This window comes from Bos indicus x Bos taurus, chromosome 13 (genome assembly GCF_003369695.1).
Source record: "Bos indicus x Bos taurus breed Angus x Brahman F1 hybrid chromosome 13, Bos_hybrid_MaternalHap_v2.0, whole genome shotgun sequence".
Lineage (NCBI taxonomy): Eukaryota > Metazoa > Chordata > Mammalia > Artiodactyla > Bovidae > Bos > Bos indicus x Bos taurus.
The window spans coordinates 29,899,898-29,924,101 of NC_040088.1; the positions used below are offsets into that span (position 1 = coordinate 29,899,898).

At 44.5% G+C, this 24,204-nt stretch overlaps 1 protein-coding gene across 1 annotated transcript in view; it reads right to left on the minus strand.

Annotated features, from left to right (window-relative positions):
* Positions 1 to 6,031: 6,031 nt before the first annotated feature.
* The window catches only part of LOC113903306 (tyrosine-protein phosphatase non-receptor type substrate 1-like), a 39,195-nt gene continuing 21,022 nt past the window's right edge, over positions 6,032 to 24,204 (minus strand). The window contains exons 2-6 of the mRNA XM_027559261.1: positions 18,923 to 19,279; positions 11,620 to 11,940; positions 10,493 to 10,822; positions 6,904 to 7,009; positions 6,032 to 6,269 (exon numbers count right to left, since the gene is read on the minus strand). Of these exons, the coding sequence (XP_027415062.1) occupies positions 6,906 to 7,009; positions 10,493 to 10,822; positions 11,620 to 11,940; positions 18,923 to 19,279 (1,112 nt within the window). The 3' untranslated portion in view covers positions 6,032 to 6,269; positions 6,904 to 6,905. The remainder of the gene's footprint in view (positions 6,270 to 6,903; positions 7,010 to 10,492; positions 10,823 to 11,619; positions 11,941 to 18,922; positions 19,280 to 24,204) is intronic.

Sequence of the window (24,204 nt, forward strand, 5' to 3'; positions counted from 1 at the left end):
TAATAGGGAATTGGCATCAAGGATGAAAGTGCATTGGGAAACAATGATGGGACTGGAAGTTATATTCAAGAGGAAAATAAATGGATTACAGAAGAAATAGCTGACCATGGAGTGGTAACTTGATACTGTTGGAAAGATTCCAGATATACAATCAGAAGAACTTAGTGAAGGCAAACTTATAACATAAATGAGGAAAGTGGTGGTGAGGAAAAGGGTGAAGTTTTCTCAAAAGAAGTGACAGCAGCAAATACTTCAAATTAAAGAAAGTTTTGAAAAGATTTCACAACATTGAGAGTACAAGGCATAAAATGTTGGAAACTGATCCAAAGGAGCATAAGTCACTGGATTATAAAAAAGATACTCTTATATTGTAAATTAATCTGCCTTTTTAACATACAGCTTGTACACCTGGAAGTCCTCGGTTCACATACTGCTGAAGCCTAGCTTGAGGGATTTTGAGCATAATCTTGCTAGCATGTGAAATGAGTGCAATTGCATGGTAATATGAACATTCTTTGACATTGCCTTTCTTTGGGACTGGAATGAAAACTGAACTTTTCCAGGCTTGTGGCCACTGTGGAGTTTTCCAAATTTGCTGCCATATTGAGTGCAGCACTTTAACACCATCATCTTTTAGGATTTGAAATAGCTCAGCTGGAATTCCATCACCTCCTCCAGCTTTGTTCATAGTAATGCTTCCTAAGGCCCACTTGACTTCATAATCCAGGATATCTGGATCTAGGTGAGTGACCACACCATCATGGTGATCTGGATCATTAAGAGCTTTTCTGTACAGTTTTTCTATGTATTCTTGCCACTTCTTAACCTCTTCTGCTTCTGTTAGGTCCTTGCCATTTTTGTCCTTTATTGTGCCTATCTTTGCATGAAATGTTCCCTTGGTATCTCTAATTTTCTTGAAGAGATATCTAGTCTTTCCCATTCTATTGTTTTCCTCTGTTTCTTTGCACTGTTCATTTAAGAAAGCTGTTTTTTCTCTCCATGCTATTCTCTGCAACTCTGCATTCAGTTGGGTATATCTTTCCCTTTCTCCTTTGCCTTTCACTTCTCTTGTTTTCTCAGTTATTTGTAAGGCCTCCTCAGACAACCATTTTGCCTTCTTGAATTTTAAATTGCCAACATACGCTGGATCATAGAGAAACCAAGGGAATTGAAAAAGAAAACAAACCCACACATCTACTTCTGCTTCCTTGAATATGCTAAAGCCTTTGACTGTGTGGATCACAAAAAACTGTGGAAAATTCTTAAAGAGATGGGAATATTGAACCACATTACCTGTCTCCTGAGAATCCTGTATGTAGGGCAAGAAGCAATATTTAGAACTGGACAAGGAACAACGGACTGATTCAAAATTGGGAAGGCAGTACGTTAAGGTTGTGTATTGTCACCCTATTAATTTAACTTACATGCATGAAATGCTGGGATGGATGACCTAGAAGCTGGAATCAAGTTTGCCAGGGGAAATATCAGCAACTTCAGATATGCAGATGATACCAATTTAATGGCAGAATGCACAGAGGAACTAAAGAGCCTCTTGATGAAGGTGAAAGAGGACAGTGAAACTCAGCATTCAAAAAACAAAGATCATGGCATCTGGTTCCATCACCTCATGATGAATAGATGGGGGAAAAATGGAAACAGTGACAGACTTTATTTTCTTGGGCTCCTAAATCAATGCAGACAGTGACTATAGCCACAAAATTAAAAGGCACTTGCTCCTTGAAAGAAAAGGTATGACTGTTGGGTAAGGGAGTTAGAGAAAGCGAGGTTTGGAAAAAGAACGAGACTGGCACTTTACAGGAACAGAGCACCCTTAATGAGGTGAGAAAGGACAGCAGTCAGATTAGTGAGCTGCTGCACTAACCCAAGAAAAGAGTAAGTATATATAGGCATGTATGTGGAAAGCTATTGTCTGAAGGGGGCCTGTTCTTCTCCAAGGTTGTTTGGAGTAGTTATCTCTTAAATGGCTGGGGCAAGGAATTCTGGAGATCGGCCAGAGGTTGGACTGCCTGGGAACTGGGTGTAATCAGCCTCAAAAAGTAAAAAAATCCAGTTTTTTTTTTTTTTTCCCCTTTGGGTGAGAGAGTTCTTTGTTTTGCATAGAATGGTGGGGAGGACCTGGAGGGGAGTTTTAACTCCAGACTATTTTGAGCCACATAACTTTCTTTCAATGACAAACCCAGACAGTGTATTAAAAAGCAGAGACATCACTTTGCCTACAAAGGCCATATAGTCAAAGCTATGGTTTTTCCAGTAGTCATGTATAGATGTGTGAGTTGGACCATTAAGAAGGCTGAGCCCCAAAGAATTTGATGCTTTCAACCTGTGGTGTTGGAGAAGACTCTTGAGAGTCCCTTGGACAGCAAGGAGATCAAACCAGTCAATCCTAAAGGAAATAAATCCTGAATATTGTTTGGATAGACTGATGCTGCAGCTGAAGCTCCAATTCTTTGGCCACATGATGGGAAGAGCCAACTCATTGGAAGAGACCCTGATGCTGAAAACCCTGATGCTGGGAAAGATTGAAGGCAGGACGAGAAGGGGGTGACAAAGACTGAGATAGTTTGATGGCATCACTAACTCGGTGGACATGAGTTTAAGCAAACTCCAGGAGAGAGTGAAGGACAGAGAAGTCTGGCATGCTGCAGTTCAAGGGGTTGAAAAGAGTGGGACACAAATAGCAACTGAACAACACCAACAATGTTGTAAATTATACAAGAAGAATGTAAATAGGGTGCTAGCATTTTTTATATGTTTTTACAAAGAAATGTTAATAAATTACTTAAATTCTCAATGTTTCTAATTTGTCAAAGTACAAGTAGTAATAGCTGACAGAGAGTTTATAATGTTTTGAAACAAATTTAAAACATCATAGAATGAACATTATCTTTCCTATTGATTACTGAGCTCACTGTCAGTTTATTCAGTAATTTTTATAGTCCTTTTCTACCATGCAAAGTGAGGACTGCATACGCTTTGTAAGTCAGATGGTAATATGCAGGGAGCCATATACCAGTATTGCAGGTGGGAGGTCTTGTACCAATGCCACAGATGCAGAACCCAGCACAAAAGTCATCTCTAGAACTGACTGACCCTCTTGCCAACCTTTACCTTGACTCCCATCCCCACTCCTGATCTAAACTGGCCTTCTCCCTGACCCCACATTAGGTAAAAATACCTATCCTAACCAATCACCTACTGCCATCCTTTCAGCAGGAATTTTATTTTCCCTGAGGCTGTTAAAAGTTGATTATTGACCCATGAAAGGCATGGCTCTCCTTGAGCCGGCCCACTGTTTTAACAGTCATCTCTCTGTGGTCTGTCAGAAGTTGGCCCCTTTGCTTCCAGTGTTCTCATTATCTCTGATCTTTATTCTTAGTCAACTCATTCCTTTCTGAAATATTCTGTGTTTAGAAATTCTTTTCCAACTTCTGTACAGACCATCAAGACAATAAGTACTTAAGAAACAAATCAACCAGGTTAAGGGCTCATGGAATGCCAGGGTAAGAGAACCACTGACATTTTATACAGGGTAGTGTATGAAAGGTGCCTTGGATAAAGTGAAATTTGAGCAGAGGTTGGAAAGAAGAGAGGGAGAGGTGCATATGTGTGGGGGTGGGGAGCAGAGGAGTGGTAAGATTTGACTGACATTCCCCAAAATTCACTGTGCCTGAAACAGGAAAGCCAGTTAGAGATCATAGCAATGATACAGGAAGAGATGATGATGGCTGAGACGAGGGAGTGATGGTGGGATGAGAATGTGGACATTATGGAGAGTTCAGTGGTGTGCTGGAAGAGGCTTGGACTGGCTCATGAGACTTGATATTTTGAGGAATTTTGCAAGCAAGTTGTTAAACTGATGGTAACCTAAAATTGACCACATTGGGGGTATTTACAGAAAGAATTAGCATGTACTACCAATCAGGCTTTTTTTTCTTTTTTTGGAGTCAGTTGTTGGGTGGGATGATTTGAGAGAATAGCATTGAAACATGTATATTATCATATGTGAAATAGATCGCCAGTCCAGATTCGACGCATGAGACAGGGTGCTCAGGGCCGGAGCACTGGGATGACCCTGAGGGATGGGATGGGGAGGGAGGTGGGAGGGGGTTCAGGATGGGGAACACATTTACACCCATGGCTGATTCATGTCAATGTATGGCAAAAAACACTACAATATTGTAAAGTAATTAGCCTCCTATTAAAATAAATTAATTAATTAAAAAAAAGAATCAGTTGTTAAAGGTTTACTATCTCACTACTGGACTTTACCATTTTGAAGGCAGAATTGAAAATGAGCTATAAACTGTGGAAAATTCTTAATGAGATGTAAGTACCAGACCATATTACCTACCTCCTGAGAAATCTGTATGCAGGTCAAGAAGCAACAGTTAGAACTGGACATGGAACAACAGACTGGTTCCAAACTGGGAAATGAGTATATTAAAGCTGTATATTGTCACCTTGCTTATTTAACTTATATGCAGAGAAAAATCATGTGAAATGGCTGAAGCACTAGCTGGAATCAAGATATTGCCAAGAGAAATATCAACAACCTTAGATATACAGATGACACCACCCTAATGGCAGAAAGTAAAGAGGAACTAAGGAGCCTCCTGATGAAGGTGAAAGAGGAAAGTGAAAACTCTGACTTAAAACTCAACATTCAAAAAACAAAGATCATGGCATCCGGTCACATCACTGCATGGCAAATAGATGGGATAAAAATGGAAACAGTGACAGACTTTACTTTTTTGGGCTCCAAAATCAATGTGGACAGAGACTGCAATCAGAAAATTAAAAGATTCTTGCTCCTTGGAAGAAAAGCTATAACCAACCTAGACAGCATATTAAGAAGCGGAGACATCTCTTTTCCAGCAAAGATCCTACTAGTCAAACCTATGGCTTTTCCAGTAGGCATGTACCAATGTGAGAGCTGGACCGTAAAAAAGGCTTAGTGCTGAAGAATTGATGCTTCTGAGCTGTGGTGCTGGAGAAGACTCTTGAGAGTCCCTTGGACAGTGAAGAGATCAAACCAGTCATTCCTAAAAGAAATCAACCCTAATTATTAATTGGAAGGACTGCGCTGTTGCTGAAGCTCCAAGACTTTGACTACCTATTGGGGGGAGCTGACTCATTGGAAAAGACCCTGATGCTGGAAAAGATTAAGGGCAGCTGGAGAAGGGGGTGACAGAGGATGAGTTAGTCGACATCATCAAATCAATGGACACGAGTTTGAGCAAACTCTGGGAGACAGTGAAGGACAGGGATGCCTGGCATGCTGCAGTCCATGGGTTTGGAAAGAGTCAGATATGATTGAATGATTGAACAACAACAACAGCATAAAAGAAAGAGAAATCAAGGATGAATTCAAAGCTTCTGGACACAGCATATTTCCCATGAGCAATTCATAAGGATTGTGAAAGATTCAAGTTGATGGAAAACTACTCTTTCCATTGCAGAAAGAGAACAAAACACTAATTTCTGGGTTTGAGAAGTAGGCTATCTAGACAAATGGAGAAGGAGAAAATTTTTTCTTAAAACCAAGATGGCACTTGGTTTAAAACTAAAGAGGCACTTCAATGGTGGGGAGTTAAGTGAAGGCAAGAATCCAGAAGACAGAATAATTTCTCCACAGGGTATCAGTGTATAGTCCGTGGCTAAGTCCAAGGTGATGGATGATCTGTATTAGTTGGACTCAAGGAGATCCAACCAGTCCATCCTAAAGGAAATCAGTCCTGGGTGTTCATTGGTAGGACTGATGTTGAAGCTGAAACTCCAATATTTGGCCACCTGATGGGAAGAGCTGACTCATCTGAAAAGACCCTGATGCTGGGAAAGATTGGGGGCAGGAGGAGAAGGGGACCACAGAGGATGAGATGGTTGGATGGCATCACCGACTCAATGGACATGGGTTTGGGTCGACTCCGGGAGTTGGTGATGGACAGGGAGGCTTGGTGTGCTGCAGTTCCTGGGGTTGCAAAGAGTCAGACACGACTGAGCAACTGAACTGAACTGAATTCTCATGTCCAAGGGAGATGTTGTGAGTCAGTCTCCAGAGCTACTCCCCATGATCTCTGCTCAGGATCACATATGAAGATTCAGCTCTGGGGGTTTCATGAACATGTGGGCAGGCAGATCTCCATGGACAGAAGACTTTTGGAGCAGAGTTGTGGAAACTTTCAGCTGGGTCCTTCTTGTGGGCTGGGCCCTCAGTGAGGGAAGGAGACAGTAGAGGCTGGCGGTGACACCTAGCAGGGAGGAAGGAAGGAGCTGTGGGAAACATTTTCATACTTAATTATCTGCTCATCATTCAGGAAAAGTTCTCTGCATGCCTCCCACATGCCCAGGTATACTCCTCCTGGGATGCCAGGCCTGAAGGGATGGACAGCCCCCGAGTTAGGACTGTGACCCCTCAGCCTCCTCCCCAGGTCCTCATACTCCCTCCTCAGGCCTTCCACTCTGTCACACAGAGGTCACAGTTGGAGCAGCCTTCAGAGGAGCTGATCTGGGACTAATCAATATTACCTTAAGTGTGGATACCTGTTGTCCCAGGGAGCGCCTGAGTTCAGTGATCTAGAAATGGTCTCCAAGGGAGCCACCCACTCAGCTGCTCCTCATTCAGCACACTCTGCCTACCTCCTCCACAGAAACACCAGGAGAAACCCTTTGAAATCCCTGATGCAGTCCACCCCCTCCAGGACCTCACCATCTCCTGGGAGCTGGGCACCTCTTAGAGGGAAACATGATACTCCTGAGGGTACCGAGGGAGGTGTGCCTCCTTCTCTTAACTGCGTGTGAGCCCTGCCCCTGTGTGGCCTGTGGGTGGCCCCCCTAATGACCGTGTGTCTTCTAGATTTTGTCCCTCCCTCATCCATAACTTACAGTCAGGCTCGACACTTCCTGTGGACAAAGATGACAGAGACACTGAGCAGCAGCAGCACCTTAGGGACTAGGAAGGCAACTGCCCAAATAGAAGACAGCTCTGGACCTGGAAATCAGGGGACAAGGAGAGTGGTTAGATGCGCCACACAGGAGCCATTCCCAGGGGCCTCCACTTACTCCATCTGAGGCTGCCTAGGCCCATCAACATGCTATGGCTTTGACCTGCAACCTGAACTAAGGCTCAAGGCAGAAATTAGGGTACAGAATCCCCTCATTTTTCCTCTTTCTTTTCTCAGGCTTCAACGGTCCTATTATTTGTAAAGAAAATACCAGGATTGAAAATAACTGTGAGACAAGAAAAATTCAGCAAATCTTTGTGCACAATCTCTCATTAGGCTGTAATTCCATCCTTGGCAAAGCATCAGGAAAATGCAGGAGAAACAGGCAAGGCAGCTAGAACAGGTGCCTAGAGTTATTTGGAATTATCATCATCAATATTAAATATATCTAAACTTTGAAAATATTGGGAAAATTTCCTAAGAGCACAGACTATAGGAAAGGGATTCAAGGTAAGCCTGATTTTAAAGGATTGGCATAGAATCCCCAGGTTCTATGCATATGTTACCTTACATGTCAAGAAGGATTAGCAGTAGTGATTTGTTAAGGATCTTGAGATGGGCACACTAAATTAGATTTTCCAAGCAGAGCCAATGTAGTTATGAAGATTCTTGTAAGTAAAAGCTGGAGGCAGGTCATTTGGAGAAGCGGATGTGATCAGAAGCAGAGGTCAGAGTAATGTGGGGCCCTTTACCAAGGAGTGTGGGCACCCTTGGAAGCTGGAAAAGGCAAGGAAATGGATTCTTCTCTAGAATCTTCAGAAGGAACACAGCCTATTCACCCATTATAATGTCTGACCTCTACAACTATATGATAATATATTTATCTTGTATCACTAAACATATTAATTACTCACAGTGACTATAGGAACATAACTTAAGGAAGACAGATTTGACTCTATGGACAGGCATGATTTAAAATGCATACCCTCTGTGTAGAAAAGGCAGAAAGAGAAAAGAAGTGCTATTTGGCAATTGAGTGGTAAAGAGAAAAAGAAAAAGGTAGGGAGAAGGGATTTCAGATACTGGTTCCTGAAAGATAAAAGAGAACCAAAGAATTAGAAGACTCAGAACCTTTTTCTATCAAACCAACCAGCCAACCAGCCAAAAACTCCATTACTGTATGGTTTGTTTTACACTGTGGGAAGAGAAGTCCATTAGGATAGGAATTTATTGTAAAACACCCAATGCCATAAAAACAAACAATAAGATGTCCATCCTCCCACCAGACTGACTGGACCCAGCACTGCAGCGGTTGGAGTCCTCAGATGCCCAGGGTAGGTTTTGGGTCTCGGTAGGAAAGTCACATCAGCATCTTACCCTTCTCTTCAGCCTGATAACCTAGATGCCCCAAAAAACACACTAGCAGGCCTGCTGAGTCAGGCACCCTATAGCAGCCCTGGTTGAGCCCATCAGGAGATTGAAGACTAAAAGCATTTCCAGGCCACTGCAGACAAAATGGCATGGGCTTTTCTCTCCTATGCTCCCTGTTAAGTACAACTTGAACCCTAGAAAGAGCACAAGAAACAAGCATAGGAGGACTCTGAGGTGGGAGAGGAGGAAGACTGTCTAGGGATCTGAGATCTGGAGGAAGAACACAGCAGTCAGTTATCCAGGCTCACTCTCCTAACTCCGAAGTACAAGAGGAGACTCAGGAGTGGCACTAGAAAAAAGAAGTCTAAACCAATTACCTAAATTCCTGCCTCAAGAAATGAGAAAAGGAGGAGCAAAATAAACCAAAGGCAAGTGGAAGGAAGAAAATAATAAATAAAGAAAAGCCAATGAAATTGGAAACAGAGAAGCAATAGAGAAAAATCACTGAAAGAAAGAGGATGTTCTTTTTAAAAGACCAATAACATTGAAAAATTTCCAGTACAACTGACAAATAAAAAAGGAGGAATGGCACATTTCCAGTATTAGGATGAAACCAAGGATGTCACTAGATACTGGAGACAAAAGGATAAAAAAAAATGTCATGAACAACTGTACAGAAAGACATTTGACAACTCAGAGATGGTGGAACAAATACCTCAAAAAAAAAAAAAATTACCTCAGCTCATTCAATATGAAATGAATAATCTGAATACTCTTAAATATTTGATTCAAATTAATTTTCAGAAGATTCTCAAGGCCAGATGGTTTCATGGGAAAATTTTGCCAAGAACTTACAAATGAAAATAATTTTGGTGCACAGAAAACAACAATAATAGTATTTTGGAATTTGAATTTATGCTCCATTTGAAATGGTGTTAGTCAATTAGAATTGATTATATTAAGTGTGCACTTGTATGATTTTTATAGAAAGTCAATATACTTCACCAGATAACCACACTATTGTGGACACCATTGACTGGTTGTGCACACAGGACTAAGTTAAAGTGGACGTTATTATGAAACTGTTCTATATCTATTATTCAAGGGAAGTTGTTCATTCTCCCCTACCTCTCTTTATCCTTCCAGCAGGCAGGCACATGGACACTCGGTGACCCAGTATTGACCCAGCAGATGAGGACAACACCATAGACTATGTCGGAAGAAAAGTGGGCCTTTGATAGGTCTTCTGGAGTAATGATTCCTGGAACCTGACTTGACCCTCTCTTGATGTTACATGAAAGCCTACAAGATGTTTTATTGATAGAAAGGGGGACTGTCCTTGAGACAAGCCCCAGCTGAGGGGGGAACCTGTCTCTAATTAGCACATATTTATTATATAGACTGGTGGTCCCTGTCCTCAGAGACTCAGATTCACCTTGATTGTCTTAGCCCAGTCATCTGGACTAAAAGTGACACATTTTCAACAACATCACGCCCTCCCTACTTCTCCATGAGTCCCTTCTGTAAAGTCCAAACGCTTTGGGTGGCTAAAGCAGGAAATGAACTGAGAGCTACATTTAGTAAACGTGCAGTGAGTGACTGTGATCACTGCTGGTCCACTGTCAGAAACCAAAGGACAAAGGAGCCCTGCGCAATGACCACTCACGGTCAACTGTGTGCCAAAACCAGACTCAAACTTCGTGTCCTCAGGGCTCCTCTTCCAGAATTTCACAGAGTAGTAGATGCCGACGTCTACTGGGATGATGTTCCTGATGTGGATGGAAAGTACAGGCGGGAGACAGACTAGGCAGAGGTTAGAAAGAACAGGGAGGAGGGAAGTGGGCGAACATGGAATGGTGAACATAATTACTAATAGCTGAAGAAAGCGAGAAGCAGGACAGTATGAATGAGATGATCTCCTTCCATATCTTATTTCATTCTTTAATTATATTTATGTCAAAAGTCATATAAACAATGTACCAACCTGTTTTAAATTGTGACTGTTGGAGTATGAAATCTGGGGGAGAGGCGCTCACTTCAAAATTCTACTTTTTATTTATAGACTTTTACACTCTTCTATAATAAACTTGAATTACTATTCTTAATAAGTAAAAAAGATAAAATTTGAAAAGCCCTGTGAGATGTAATGGAAGCCTCACCAGGAAGTTCATGGGTGCCCTGATCCTTCTGGGGAGCAGAGACCTCCAGGGTATGGTTTCTGGAGACCGCCGGTTGCCCGTCGTGCTCCACCTGGCAGGTGAGCACCACAGCATCCCTGTGGGCAAAGGAGTTCACCAGGAGCCAGCTCGTCTGGTTAAAGGTCCCGTCCTTGTTCTCTACGAGGACTGAGGCTGCTTCTGTTCGGAACATGTTTCCCTTCTCCAGCCAGGTCAGCTGTAGGTGCCGGGGGTAGAACTTGTTCACCTGGCAGGTGACGTTCACCTGGTTGTCCGTTGTGGGGTATGCAGTAAGCTCCAGAGTGGGTGGAACTGAAACAGCACAGGAAGAAGCTCTGACCTTATAACACACATCACCGTGGGAGAGGGGCTGGAGAACAGCTCCCAGCACAGCAGGGGTCACCCAGGACAGAGTCAGGCATGCAGTAGGTGCTCAAACACTGAGGGTCTATTTGCATATGAATGAAGTCACTGAATACAGTGAAAGTACACTGCTCAAGGACAGGGACCTCCTATTAGGGTTATAATGTGTGAAATCAACAAGCTCAGCCTCTGGCATGCAGTTGGAATATAAGACTGCAGCAAAATAAACGAAATCACCAAGCACATAGGGTCCTGGGCTTAGCATAGGTGCTCAGTAATTGGAGATACTCAGATGGTAAAGTGTCTGGTTGCAATGCAGGAGACCTGGGTTCGATCCCTGGGTCAGGAAGATCCCCTGGAGAAGGAAATGGCTACCTACTCCAGTACTCTTGCCTGGAAAATTCCATGGACGGAGGAGCCTGGTAGGCTACAGTCCATGGGGTTGCAAAGAATCGGACACAACTGAGTGACTTCATTTTCACTTTCATTAATAAAGAAAACTACTTATCATAGTGCTTGGCACATGGCAGTTGTACATTTGGCACTTTCATTAAAATAGAGTGACCACCTCTTCTAGGAGACCTTTCTAGAAGGGCTAGATTGGACAGGACTGTCAGGAAGTAGATTTCAGGCAATTCAAGGCCTGAAGCAAAAGGCAGGGAGGAGGAGCAGACTGGGGGGAAGGAGGAGTAGGCTGGGGTCTTGGGAGGCAGGTGTGGGCTTGGGCTGACATAAGGGACATCTACCTTGGATGGTCTCGGACAAGTTGGCAGTCCCACGGAGAGGAGGGCCCCCCTGCAGGGTGACGTGGGCCACCTCGCAGATGACCTGGGAGTGAACGTCTCCCGTGGCCAGCAGCACTTTGGTTGTGCTGTTGATGCTGTAGGAAACGTTGTCGTTCTCTAGGTCCACGCTGGTCTGGGAGGCTGAGAGCTCATTGCCATCTTTGAACCATTTCAGGGAGATGTTTCTGGGGGAGAAGCCGTGGGATGTGCAGGTGAAGTTCACTGTCTGCTCAGGTGTAGCCCTCACTGTAGGGCCGGATACCACGGGAGGAGAGGGCTTGGCTACGAAAGGAACATTTATAAACACTGAAAACCATTGTGATTATCATCACTAATGAAAAATATGTAACATAGTTAGGAACTATCACATATATTATTATTTTAATTCTTCAAATAGTTCTGGGAGGGCACTGCCATCATCCTCATCTTAAAGGAGACACACGGGTTCCCTGGGGTGACTGAGTCAGGAGTATGGAATTCCAGGTCTGAGTGCAAAGTCCACCTTCTTTCCTCTGCAAGGTGATTTCCCACCAGTCTGGGAACAGGAACAAAAAGTGCTAACTGGTCTCAGACATTCTTCCTATTTGCTATTCCTAGCTGGGCTCTCCTGGAAAACTTAAGTTCAGAGAAAGCATTTATAGAAGTGAATGCAAGGGAAGTAAGGGCACAGTGGGACCACATGGAAGCTTAGCCAGGCTGGCCATCCAACGAGAGGTGTGACCGAGGTACTTCCTAGCTCCTCCTCTATGAAGTGGGACAGCAGGCATTATTCCTCCTGGGGCTCCAGTGGGAGAGTTAAATAGTCAGTGGAAGCATTTTTGCCATGAGTAAAACACAATATGCTTCACCAAACTAAATAAACACAGATTTCTCTTTAACCCAGACTATACTTATATCCAGAGAAGGAAATGGCACCCCACTCCAGCACTCTTGCCTGGAAAATCCCATGGACGGAGGAGCCTGGTGGGCCGCAGTCCATGGGGTCGCTAAGAGTCGGACACGACTGAGTGACTTCACTTTCACTTTTCACTTTCATGCATTGGAGAAGGAAATGGCAACCCACTCCAGTGTTCTTGCCTGGAGAATCCCAGGGACAGGGGAGCCTGGTGGGCTGCCGTCTATGGGGTCGCACAGAGTCAGACACGACTGAAGCAACTTAGCAGCAGCAGCAGCAGCAGCAGCATACTTATATCCAGAGCTGCCCCTTCAGGTACCTATGAATTTACTCCATAGTTTTCACTCTTTCCACAAATATTCCAGTAAGACTAATGTGTACCAATCCTTAAATTTGAAAGAAAGGGAGCAAACAGATACTTTTCTGAATCTGGGTTCTTCTCCTAGATCAGTTTTGGGTTGAAACAAAGATCGCCGAGTGCTGAGAAACCAACGGTGGTTAATTTCTTAATTGTTATTAAATCAGAAGACACACAGAAACAGGCTTATGAAGCAGCAGAAGCACTTTTTGTGTCCTGAAAATATACACAAATCAGCAGGTCAAAAGTGAGGGCAGTTTCTCCCTTTAGAAAGGTCCTGTGGGGCGTCTCCAAATTGTCCATAACTACCTAACACCTCCTGTAAACGTTGGCAGATAGCAACTATAGAAATATCTACACTTGTAAATATTTAACTTGCTTCTTAAAACTCATCAAACATTTTGAGGACATGGTAAAGAGCTGTTACTTGAGTAAGTCAAGTCATAAAATCATCAGCATCCTGAATGTAAAGGGAGCAGATGCTGTGATTAGTTACCACTTATCAAGAGTTTCTTGGGAGCCTGACACTGGGCTGATCCCTCTAGGAACCTCAGCTCTTTAATCCCTCCACCAACTCTGAGAGGGAGGGCTGAGTGTGGCCCCATTTACAGGATGAGGCCCAGGAAGATGCATTACAGTATGAGGCCAAGAACACCCAGAGAGTAAGTATCAGAGTCCATCTCACTGCACGTGGGGCTGATTGATTTTAGCGTCTCTGATCTTTACTCTTAAGCCTCAGTGACTCTAGACAAAGCGGATAAAGCACCACCTGGTAAGATGAGTGAGGGTGAATATAAAACAGAGAGCCTGGCATATAGTAGGTGCTTAAACAATCATACCCAAGATTGTTATCATATCTGGTCATTCCTAGGTCTGACCAGGTCATACCTAGGTCATTCCGAGGTATTTATTCTCTAGGCAGTAAGAAGGCAAAACAAAAGTGTTGTGGAAAAAACAACAAAAGTCTCAAACCTTGTTCCCTGCAGTTGCCATGAAAGACTTGCATGAATAAAGGAGTAGAAAACCACCAAGTTAGGATCCTTTCCCTCTTTTCAAAACTACCCCCTCAGGAAAAAAGTTGGGGAAACTGGCTTTCAAAACACACAAGGCATCACAGGTGTTTTCCTACAGATCAGCTCTTTTCAGAGCTGGAAGCATTTTGAAAGGACAGAGGGCAGATTTCGTCAGTGTCACTGTGGTTGTTGAGGCAGGAGGGCTCTGGGCTGAGCATGGAGTGCTGTTGGGGATTCCAGCACCTGTTTAGACACACTCATGTTTAAAGATGGGAAGATTTCCCTAGCAATGAAGCCCAGGTATGAACAGGTGGTCTGAGTGGGCAGGAAGCCCCTCTCAGCCTAAGTGAGTTCTGTTGGAAGTGAGGGGTGTCCCTGCCAACCCACTTAGGCTGACTTTCTTGGGCCTCCTAAGAGCTGTCACCATCACAGACTATTCTGAACACCCCAAAGATCTGTTCTTACAACCCAGGCACCAAGTGGAACCTACCTTTTTCAGGGAAAAACTACAGCTCTCCCTCTGTGACCTCAGAGAACACGTAGCTCAGGGCTTCTCTACCCTGGCTAGGCACCAGCATTCTCTGCAGGAGTTAAGACACTCAGCTGCCCAGACCACATCTGCACACTTAAATTAGAATTTCTAGGGTGGACCCAGGGTCCTTGGAGCTTGTCACCATCTCCCAGGTGATTCCAATGAGCAGTTGAGGGTAAAAGTCACCTAGTTCCACCCCAACCCATTACACTTAGTCCTGGAGGGAAAGTGACTCTTTCAAGGTCCTTTGGCTCTGGGACACCAGAGCTCACATTGGTGGAACCTGTCCCACGTGCTTGGCTCTGCTCTAAGCTCTTGACGTGTGTCCTCATTCAGTCCCTGCAGCTACTCTGTGAGGCTGGGGCTGTCACCAGGGGACAAGGACACTGAGCCCCAAGGTGGGGAGGGACTCATCAGAGGTCGCAGAGCCAGAACGGGGCAGAACCGGGGTGGGGGCCCAGGCAGGGGGCTCGACCACTGTGCACTGAGCTCAGGAACACCCTAACCCACCCTATCCAGAGCTTCCTAGACCCTCTCCAGTCATCACAGAGCCTTGCAATGGTGTGATTCCCACCATTCCACAGATGCATAAACTGAGGAGCAGGGGGAACTGAGATGTGCCCAAGATCACAGAGCCTGAGAGGCCAGCACCATCGCTTCCTGAGGGGCTGTCCTGTCACCAGGCCACTATACTCCTGGAGCGCCCTGCAAAGGCTGTGTGATTATCTTCTTTCTATAGGTGAGGAAACGGGAGCCCAGCACAGGGAATTGGGTCTCAGCCTGGAAATAACACCTTTAGTTAGGAGTCCCTATTCTGTGCTGGTGATTTAGACAGCCAATAAAACTGAGAGTGATTTCTCCCTGTGTAGTGTGCTGGAGGGTGTCTCCAAATTGTTCATTATCACCCTACGTCTCCTGTAAAAGTTCACAGACAGCAAATGTTACAGATATTTTCATTTTTAAGCATTTAACTTTCTTCCTAAATTGCATCAAACATTTGGGGACACAATGAGGAGATATTACTTGAATATGTTGAGTCATAAAAACACCAGCATCCTGGATGCCTCCAATGGGAGAAGATGCTGTGAAACTTATTGACAGTTTCTTCAGAGCATAAAGATGGGCTGATTTCTCTAGGACCCTCAGCTATTTAACCCTTGCATCAGTACTGAGGGGGAGGGCTGAGAGCGGCTCCACTGATGGGACAAGGCTTAGGGAGGAAGCAGCTGACCAAGGACACTCATCAAGGAATGTTCAGAGCTCATCTCAGCAGGACTGATTGATTTTAACGGCTTTGTTCTTTATCTTTGAGCTTCAGTGTCTGATTCCATACAACGTGGACAATAGCTCCACCTGGTAAGATAAGTGAGGATGTTTGTAAACCACAGAGCCTGCATATAATGCGTGCTTAATCAATAGCACCTATGATTGTTATCATAACATCTGTGTGTGTGTGCTTAGTCACTCCAGTCATGACCAACTCTAAACCACACCATTCCAGGCTTCCTAGACCCTCTCCAGTCATCATAGACCCCTGAAAGGTAGTACGATCACCACCATTTTGCAGACGGGGGAACTGAGGACTAGAGGGAACTGTGAGACGTGCCCAGGACTGCACAGGTGGGAGGCCAGCACCATCGCTCCCTGAGGGGCTCTCCTTTCACCAGGTCATTCTGCCCTCAGGACACCCTGCAAAGGTTGTGTGATCATCCTTTCTACAGGTGAGGGAGGGGGTGCCCAGCACAGGGAACTGGGTCTCAGCCTTGAAATAAGACCTCAGTTGTGGAATTCCCTATGCTGTGATGATTTAGACAGAGCACCTCAAATCCTTCCAACTCTCCTAAAAGGAGACCATGAGGATCACCATTTTATAGATGAGAAAACCGAGGCTGAGAGGAATGAAGGGACTGTTTCTTCAGTACCACTCCACTGTGTCCCAGGAGTATCTCCTGCCACCTCCGAGGTTTCATGTCCACCAGCAGAGCAAGTGCCCACCTTCAGGAGCCTCCACACTGACCACCACCCTCCCCTTTTCCCTCAGATTCCTGACTTCCAGTGACTACAGGGAGGAGAGACCTCTGAGGGCCAAGGGCTGGGGGCCCTGTAGCAACAAGGAAAGACATGGGCTCCTGACGCCTGAGTCTAGAACAGGAACTCTTGCTCACCCGGGGCCCTCATTACCCTCGAGGGAACACCTCCCCCTCCTCATCCTCAGTCTGCAGAGCCAGGAGTGGGCGTGTCCGGTGCTGCTGGGTTTGCAGTGGCTCCGCTGGACTCTGTCCACACTCACCTTACCGGACCTGCTCCACAGGGGCCTGGTGAAGGGGCACCATCACAACAGTGGGCAGAATAAAAGATTCCTGATGCTGCTAAGTGTGCTGAGCCCTGACTTTTAGGAATATTTCAGCACATCATGAGACACTGCAGCATTTATCTAATCTGATTTGTAAAGCTAGCCATGCTTCCCACGTGAGACTTTTAAAAAATGCTTATTGCTGAAGAAGAGAAAAATACAAGAGTTAACAGGAGAGTTTTCTCCACACTTTGACAGGCGCAGCAGGGGGTGCAGATAGCAGAGCTGTGAGTCAGGTGCTTAGGGTTCAACCCTGGCTCCCCTACCTGCCCACCAGCCAGGTCCCCTCTCTGAGCCTCAGTGTCCTCATCTGTAAAGGGAAAACAGATGAGCCCCTCCCCCAGACACTGGTTATAAGAAGTAAACACCACGAAGAAGATTCAGCACCTGATGGGCTGCGGCTCCCCTCCCCTCCCTCCTTTCTCACCCAGGGAATCATCTGGGCCGGCGGCCTGGGGAAGAGGATGAGCAGCCCTGGGAGCCAGCAGATCTGAGAGGTGGGGGAGCCACTTACTAGCTGTATTGAGGCTGAGCAGGGGACCCACCGTCTGGGAAGTGTAGTAATATCTTCAAAATCAGGATAAAGCCACCTGCCCTGCTGATGTCTGGAGGTTTGGGGAGATTCATTTGCTACCATGACTAGGAGGGAAATTAGGCAATATCATCACACAAATTAAAACCCACATACTCTGATCTAGCAATGCCACTTCCAGTGGGTATTTCTCCTCTGAGGAGAGTGACACAGGAAAAGGTTATCTCTTCAGCGCTGTTTCAGTAGCCCAAGGTTAGGAACAACTTAGTGTCCATCAACAAGTACGGTAAATGATGCTGTCTCCATACGCTGAGTATTAAGTGACTATTGAAGCACAGGGCAGCTCTAGGTGCTGATATGGAATGAGAGATTCGAGATCATGTGGCTGGAAGTAGGGAGAGTTTTCCAGTCACCTCAGGCTCAGGGTCTGAATGTGAGGGGCTGTCTGAACCTTTAGGAAACAATGCCTGTTCCATGATTAATTCAAGGAGCTTTTATTCTGCAACTTCTATGTGCCAGGTTCTTCCATGAAACGAGTTCCAGTGCTGGCACGGGAAGGAGACTGACCTTGAATCAGATTGGGCTCCTGATGGATTGCCCTCACTGACCATGTGGTTGTGGTTTGGGCCCCTGTCACCTCTTTGTATAGATGGGGATCTATACATGTGGGCTTGGGAGGATGGTAGTATCTAAAGGTCCTTCCTCTGCTGACAGTCCAGGATTCAGGAGTTAGAGAATCCAGGATCTTTGTCAGAACACTCTAAATGAGCACCTTTGCTACCTCAATGGGGCTTCTCCTAAGTCACCCACAAGGGGAACCTATTCCCTGGGGAGGGACATTCTGGGATGACGCAGCTCTGCTGGGAGCCTTCAGTGACTGTGTGTGTCAGTCCCTGAATCACAGGAGGGTTTTCGCAACAGATTCCCAGGAAACACCCAACCTCTAGGCTTCTCCTCCAAGCAGGGCCATCAGAGTAAACACTGAGCCTGTGCCATCGGAATTCTCAGTATAGCATTCTGAAGAGAAAATAAGGAAACATACTTCCCCTTCCTGCCTTGGATGGATTTCTCCTCTTTAGGAGGGAAGAGTACATAAGCTTCATGAGAGAAGAGCCCCTGTCTGTTTTGTTCACTGCTTATTCCACAGCATCCAGAGCAAGGCCTGGCACACAGTAGGTGCTCAGTAACTGCTGAATGAGGAGAAGACTCTGCGACACTGAGGGGAGCACTCTCTGGAAGTGCGAGGTGATACTTGGCCTGTGGCAGGGCAAGTCACTCAGACTCTCAGTTCCCTCATCCCTGGAACCAAAGCCTTGACAAGATGGAGAAGACTGTGGGCTGTGGAGCCAGGCAGACTGGCCTTCTGCCTTTCCCGACCTTTACCAGCCATGGGGCCTTGAGCAAATAGCACGACCCCAACAGGCTTCAACTTCCCTGATCTGTAGAAGAGAGTGAAATTATACTATGTCCAGAACATGAATAAGCACCCACTGCTGCACCTGATTTTTTTTTTCCCCAAAAGAGTGGAGAGCATTTCTATTGATATTTTATCATAGTCCAGGGGACAAAGGCCATACTCACCGCTCACAGTGAGATGAGTGCCTGGTCCAGACTTAAACTCCACGTCACCACGTTCTCCTTTCCGGAACTTCATACAGTAGTAGACACCAGTGTCTGCTGGGGTGATGTTACTGATGTGGATGGAAAAGTCCATGTTGTTTCTCTTTGTGGCATCTGCAACATTTGTTACTCTGGCGAAGGGGGCTTCTTTTTGACTGTAGATGAACTCCCGACCTGGCCCAGTTCCCCTGAACCACTTGGTGGGACCCACAGGGCTCAGGGAGGTCACGGTGCAGTGCAGAGTGGCTGTCTCTCCTGCTACAACTGACACTGACCTCTCAGGCTGAATCACCTGCAGCTCCCTGTCACCTGCCACTCCTAGAGGAAGAGACAAAGCAGTTATTTATTCATCCTGATGTGATCCTATGTGTTTTCTTCAGTATGTATCAACAACAGGTTTTATTGACTTAGTGCACCATGAGCCAGCCTTGAACTCAGCTCGTTGCATGTACAATTGCATGTGATCTATACCATGAGCCTGTAATGTAAGATACTAACATAAGAGAGGAACCGAGGCACAGAGGGGTCAAATGATGTGGCAGAGAATGGGATTGAGTACTTGAGCCCTCTTTGGATGTGTCAAGCTACACCAAATATTTCTGGCTCTTCTTTTTATGGCCTCATGGAGTGTCACACTTCTAACCTTTGCATTAACTGGAACCACATGTCTTTTTTAGACCACTGAGTTGTGAGAAGTGATGGATGTATTTTGTAGGCTATTTATTTATTTATTTTTCTTTTATTTATTATTATTATTATTTTTACTTTACAATATTGTATTGGTTTTGCCATACATCAACATGCATCCGCCACGGGTGTACACATGTTCCCCATCCTGAACCCCCCTCCCACCTCCCTCCCCATACCATCCCTCTGTGTCATCCCAGTGCACCAGCCCCAAGCTTCCTGTATCCTGCATCGAACCTGGATTGGTGATTCGTTTCTTATATGATATTATACATGTTTTAATGCCATTCTCCCAAATCATCCCCCCTCCCTTTCCCACAGAGTCCAAAAGACTGTTCTATACATCTGTGTCTCTTTTGCTGTCTCGCATACAGGGTTATTGTTACCATCTTTCTAAATTCCATATATATGCGTTAGTATACTGTATTGGTGTTTTTCTTTCTGGCTTACTTCACTCTGTATAATAGGCTCCAGTTTCATCCACCTCATTAGAACTGATTCAAATGTATTCTTTTTAATGGCTGAGTAATACTCCATTGTGTATATGTACCACAGCTTTCCTATCGATTCATCTGCTGATGGACATCTAGGTTGCTTCCATGTCCTGGCTATTGTAAACAGTGCTGCGATGAACATTGGGGTACACGTGCCTTGTAGGCTATTTATTTAATGAGAAAAGTTTTATGAAACAACTTCTTTCTTCCCCAGAGATCCACATTCTCATGATGGGGTTGGCTCCAACAACCTGGTTACGTAAGTGACAGTGATGAGCAGAGCTCCCAATACAGAATGCACATTTAGTTCAAGAAGAAAGTAAAACATTGTTTGAAGTCCCTGGGATTTTATCCCAATGACATGAGTGAGTGAGTGAAAGTTGCTCAGTCATGTCTGACTCTTTGCAACCCCATGGAATAGTCCATGGAATTCTCCAGGCCATAATACTGGAGTGGGTAGCTGTTCCCTTCTCCAGGGGTCTTCCCAACCCAGGGATTGAACCCAGGCCTCCCACATTGCAGGCAGATTCTTTACCAGCTGAGCCACCAGGGAAGCCCTCCAATGACATAGTCATGTTAAATTAGTTACCTTAGGCTACTGTAATAAACTGTCAAAAATTTAGTGTCTTAAAATGATAATTCTGGATGTCAAAGACCAAAAATGGTATTACTGGACTAAAATCAAGGAGTCAGCTGGGTTACATTTCTGGAGGCTGTGATCAGTGCCTCTCCAAATTCTTGAGATTGTCTACACTCCTTTCTTCATGGTTTCCATCCTCTTATGACTCTAGTAGTGCTTCCATTGTCCCTTGTCCTTCTCTAATTTTGGATTTCCTGTCTCCTTCTTACCAGATTATATTAGGCTCACACTGATAATCTAGGATATTCTCCCCATAGCAAGAGTCTTAACTTAATTCACTTTCACAAACTCTCTTTTGCCACATAAAATAAAATGGTCATAGATGAGTATTAGGACATGGATCACTTTGGGGAACACTATTCTTTATTATTTGTTTACTTGATTTATACCTTTTTAAAACTGCTGTGGGTTAGGGTTAGCTTCCTTGATGGATCAGTGGCAAAGAATCTGCTGGTCAAGCAGAAGATGCAGAATTGATCCCTGGTTGGGGAAGATACCCTGGAGAAGGAAATGGGAACCCGCTTCAGTATTCTTATCTGGGAAACCGGACGGACATGGGAGCCTGGCAGGCTATACAGTCCATGGGGTTGCAAAAGAGTCAGATGTGACTTAGTAACTAAACCACAATTATTGATTTACAATGTTGGGTTGATTTCTGCTGTACAGAAAATGACTCAGTTAAGGCAATGCCAAAGAATGCTCAAACTACCGCACAATTGCACTCATCTCACACGCTAGTAAAGTAATGCTCAAAATTCTCCAAGCCAGGCTTCAGCAATATGTGAACCGTGAACTTCCTGATGTTCAAGCTGGTTTTAGAAAAGGCAGAGGAACCAGAGATCAAATTGCCAACATCTGCCGGATCATGGAAAAAGCAAGAGAGTTCCAGAAAAACATCTTTTTCTGCTTTATTGACTATGCCAAAGCCTTTGACTGTGTGGATCACAATAAACTGTGGAAAATTCTGAAAGAGATGGAAATACCAGACCACCTGATCTGCCTCTTGAGAAATTTGTATGCAGGTCAGGAGGCAACATTTAGAACTGGACATGGAACAACAGACTGGTTCCAAATACGAAAAGGAGTTCGTTAAGGCTGTATATTGTCACCCTACTTATTTAACTTATATGCAGAGTACATCATGAGAAACGCTGGACTGGAAGAAACACAAACTGGAATCAAGATTGCCGGGAGAAATATCAATAACCTCAGATATGCAGATGACACCACCCTTATGGCAGAAAGTGAAGAGGAACTAAAAAGCCTCTTCATGAAAATGAAAGTGGAGAGTGAAAAAGTTGGCTTAAAGCTCAACATTCAGAAAACGAAGATCATGGTATCCAGTCCCATCACTTCATGGGAAATAGATGGGGAAACAGTGGAAACAGTGTCAGACTTTATTTTTCTGGGCTCCAAAATCACTACAGATGGTGACTGCAACCATGAAATTAAAAGACACTTACTCCTTGGAAGGAAAGTTATGACCAATCTAGATAGCATATTCAAAAGCAGAGACATTACTTTGCCAACAAAGGTTCGTCTAGTCAAGGCTATTGTTTTTCCTGTGGTCACGTATGGATGTGAGAGTTGGACTGTGAAGAAGGCTGAGCGCCGAAGAATTGATGCTTTTGAACTGTGGTGTTGGAGAAGACTCTTGAGAGTCCCTTGGACTGCAAGGAGATCCAACCAGTCCATTCTGAAGGAGATCAGCCCTGGGATTTCTTTGGAAGGAATGATGCTAAAGCTGAAACTCCAGTACTTTGGCCACCTCATGTGAAGAGTTGACTCATTGGAAAAGACTCTGATGCTGGGAGGGATTGGGGGCAGGAGGAGAAGGGGACGACAGAGGATGAGATGGTTGGATGGCATCGTTGACTCGATGGACATGAGTCTGAGTGAACTCCGGGAGTTGGTGATGGACAGGAAGGCCTGGCATGCTGCGATTCATGGGGTCACAAAGAGTCAGACACGTCTGAATGACTGATCTGATCTGATCTGATACACATATATACATTCTTTTTTTTAATATATTCTTTTCCATTTTGGTGTATCACAGGATACTGAATACAGCTCTCCATGCTATAGAGAAGGACCTTGTTGTTTATCCATACCATACACAATACCTTACCATCCCCCTATGCTCTCCCCCTGGCAACCACAAGTCTGTTTTCTACTCCAGCATGTCAGTTGCTGTTTCACAGACAGGTTCTCATTTGTGTCATTTTCTTTTTCTGGCGTGGCTTTTGGGATACTAGTTCCCCGACAGGGGTCAAACCTGGGCCGTCTACAGTGAAAACTCAAGAGTCCTTGCCACTGGACCCCCAGGGAATTCCCCGTGTCATCTTTCAGATTCCACATGTAAGTTATAAGGTAGTTGTCTCTCTCTTTCTAATTTAGTTCATTTAGTATGATAATCTCCATTCCCTTTTTCAAGGGATCTTCCTGACCCAGGGATTGAACCTGGGTCTCCTGCATTGCAGGCAGATTCTTCATCATCTGAACCACCAGGGAAGCCCATGATAATCTCCAGTTGGTCCATGCTGCTTCAAATGGCATTATTTCATTTTTAGTGTGGGTTTGAGTAGTATTTCATTGTATACACATACCACACTTCTTTATCCATTCAGCTGTTGATGGACTTCAGTGTTGTTGCTGTATCTTAGATATTGTGAATAGTGCTGCCTTGAGCATACGGATGTATGTATCTTTGTGGATTAGAGTTTTGTCTGGATATATGCCTAGAAGTGGGATCACTGGATAATATGGCAATTCTATTTTTATTTTACTGAAGAAACTTCATACTGTTTTCCATAGTGACTGTACCAACTTCCATTTCCACCACCAGTGTAGGAGGATCCCTTTTCTCCACATCCACTCCAGTATTTATTATTTGTAGAGCTTTTAATGATGACCATTCTGACTAGTGTGACATGGAACCTCATTGTAGTTTTGATTTGCTTTTCTCTAATAATTAGTGAGTGTCTTTTCATATACCTATTGGCCATCTTTATCTCTTTGGAGAAATGTCTACTTAGATTTTCTGCCCTTTTTTCAATTAGGTGTTTTGCTATTTTGTTGTTGAGTTACATGAATTGTTTATCCATTTTGGAAATTAAGCCCTTGTCAGTCACATCATTTGTAAATATTTTATCCCATTCCATATGTTGTCTTTTTGTTTGGTTTATGATTTCTTTTGCTGTGCAAAAGTTTATCATTTGATTAGATCCTACTTCTTTATTTTTGTTTTCACTTGTACTGCCTTGGGAGACTGATGTAAGAAAACATTGCTACAATTTATGTCAATGAATGCTTTGCCTGTGATCTGTTCCAGGACTTTTGTGATGCCATGTATAATACTTAAGTCTTTAAGACATTTGGGTTTATTTTTGTGCATGGTGAGAGGGTGTGTTCTAATTTTATTG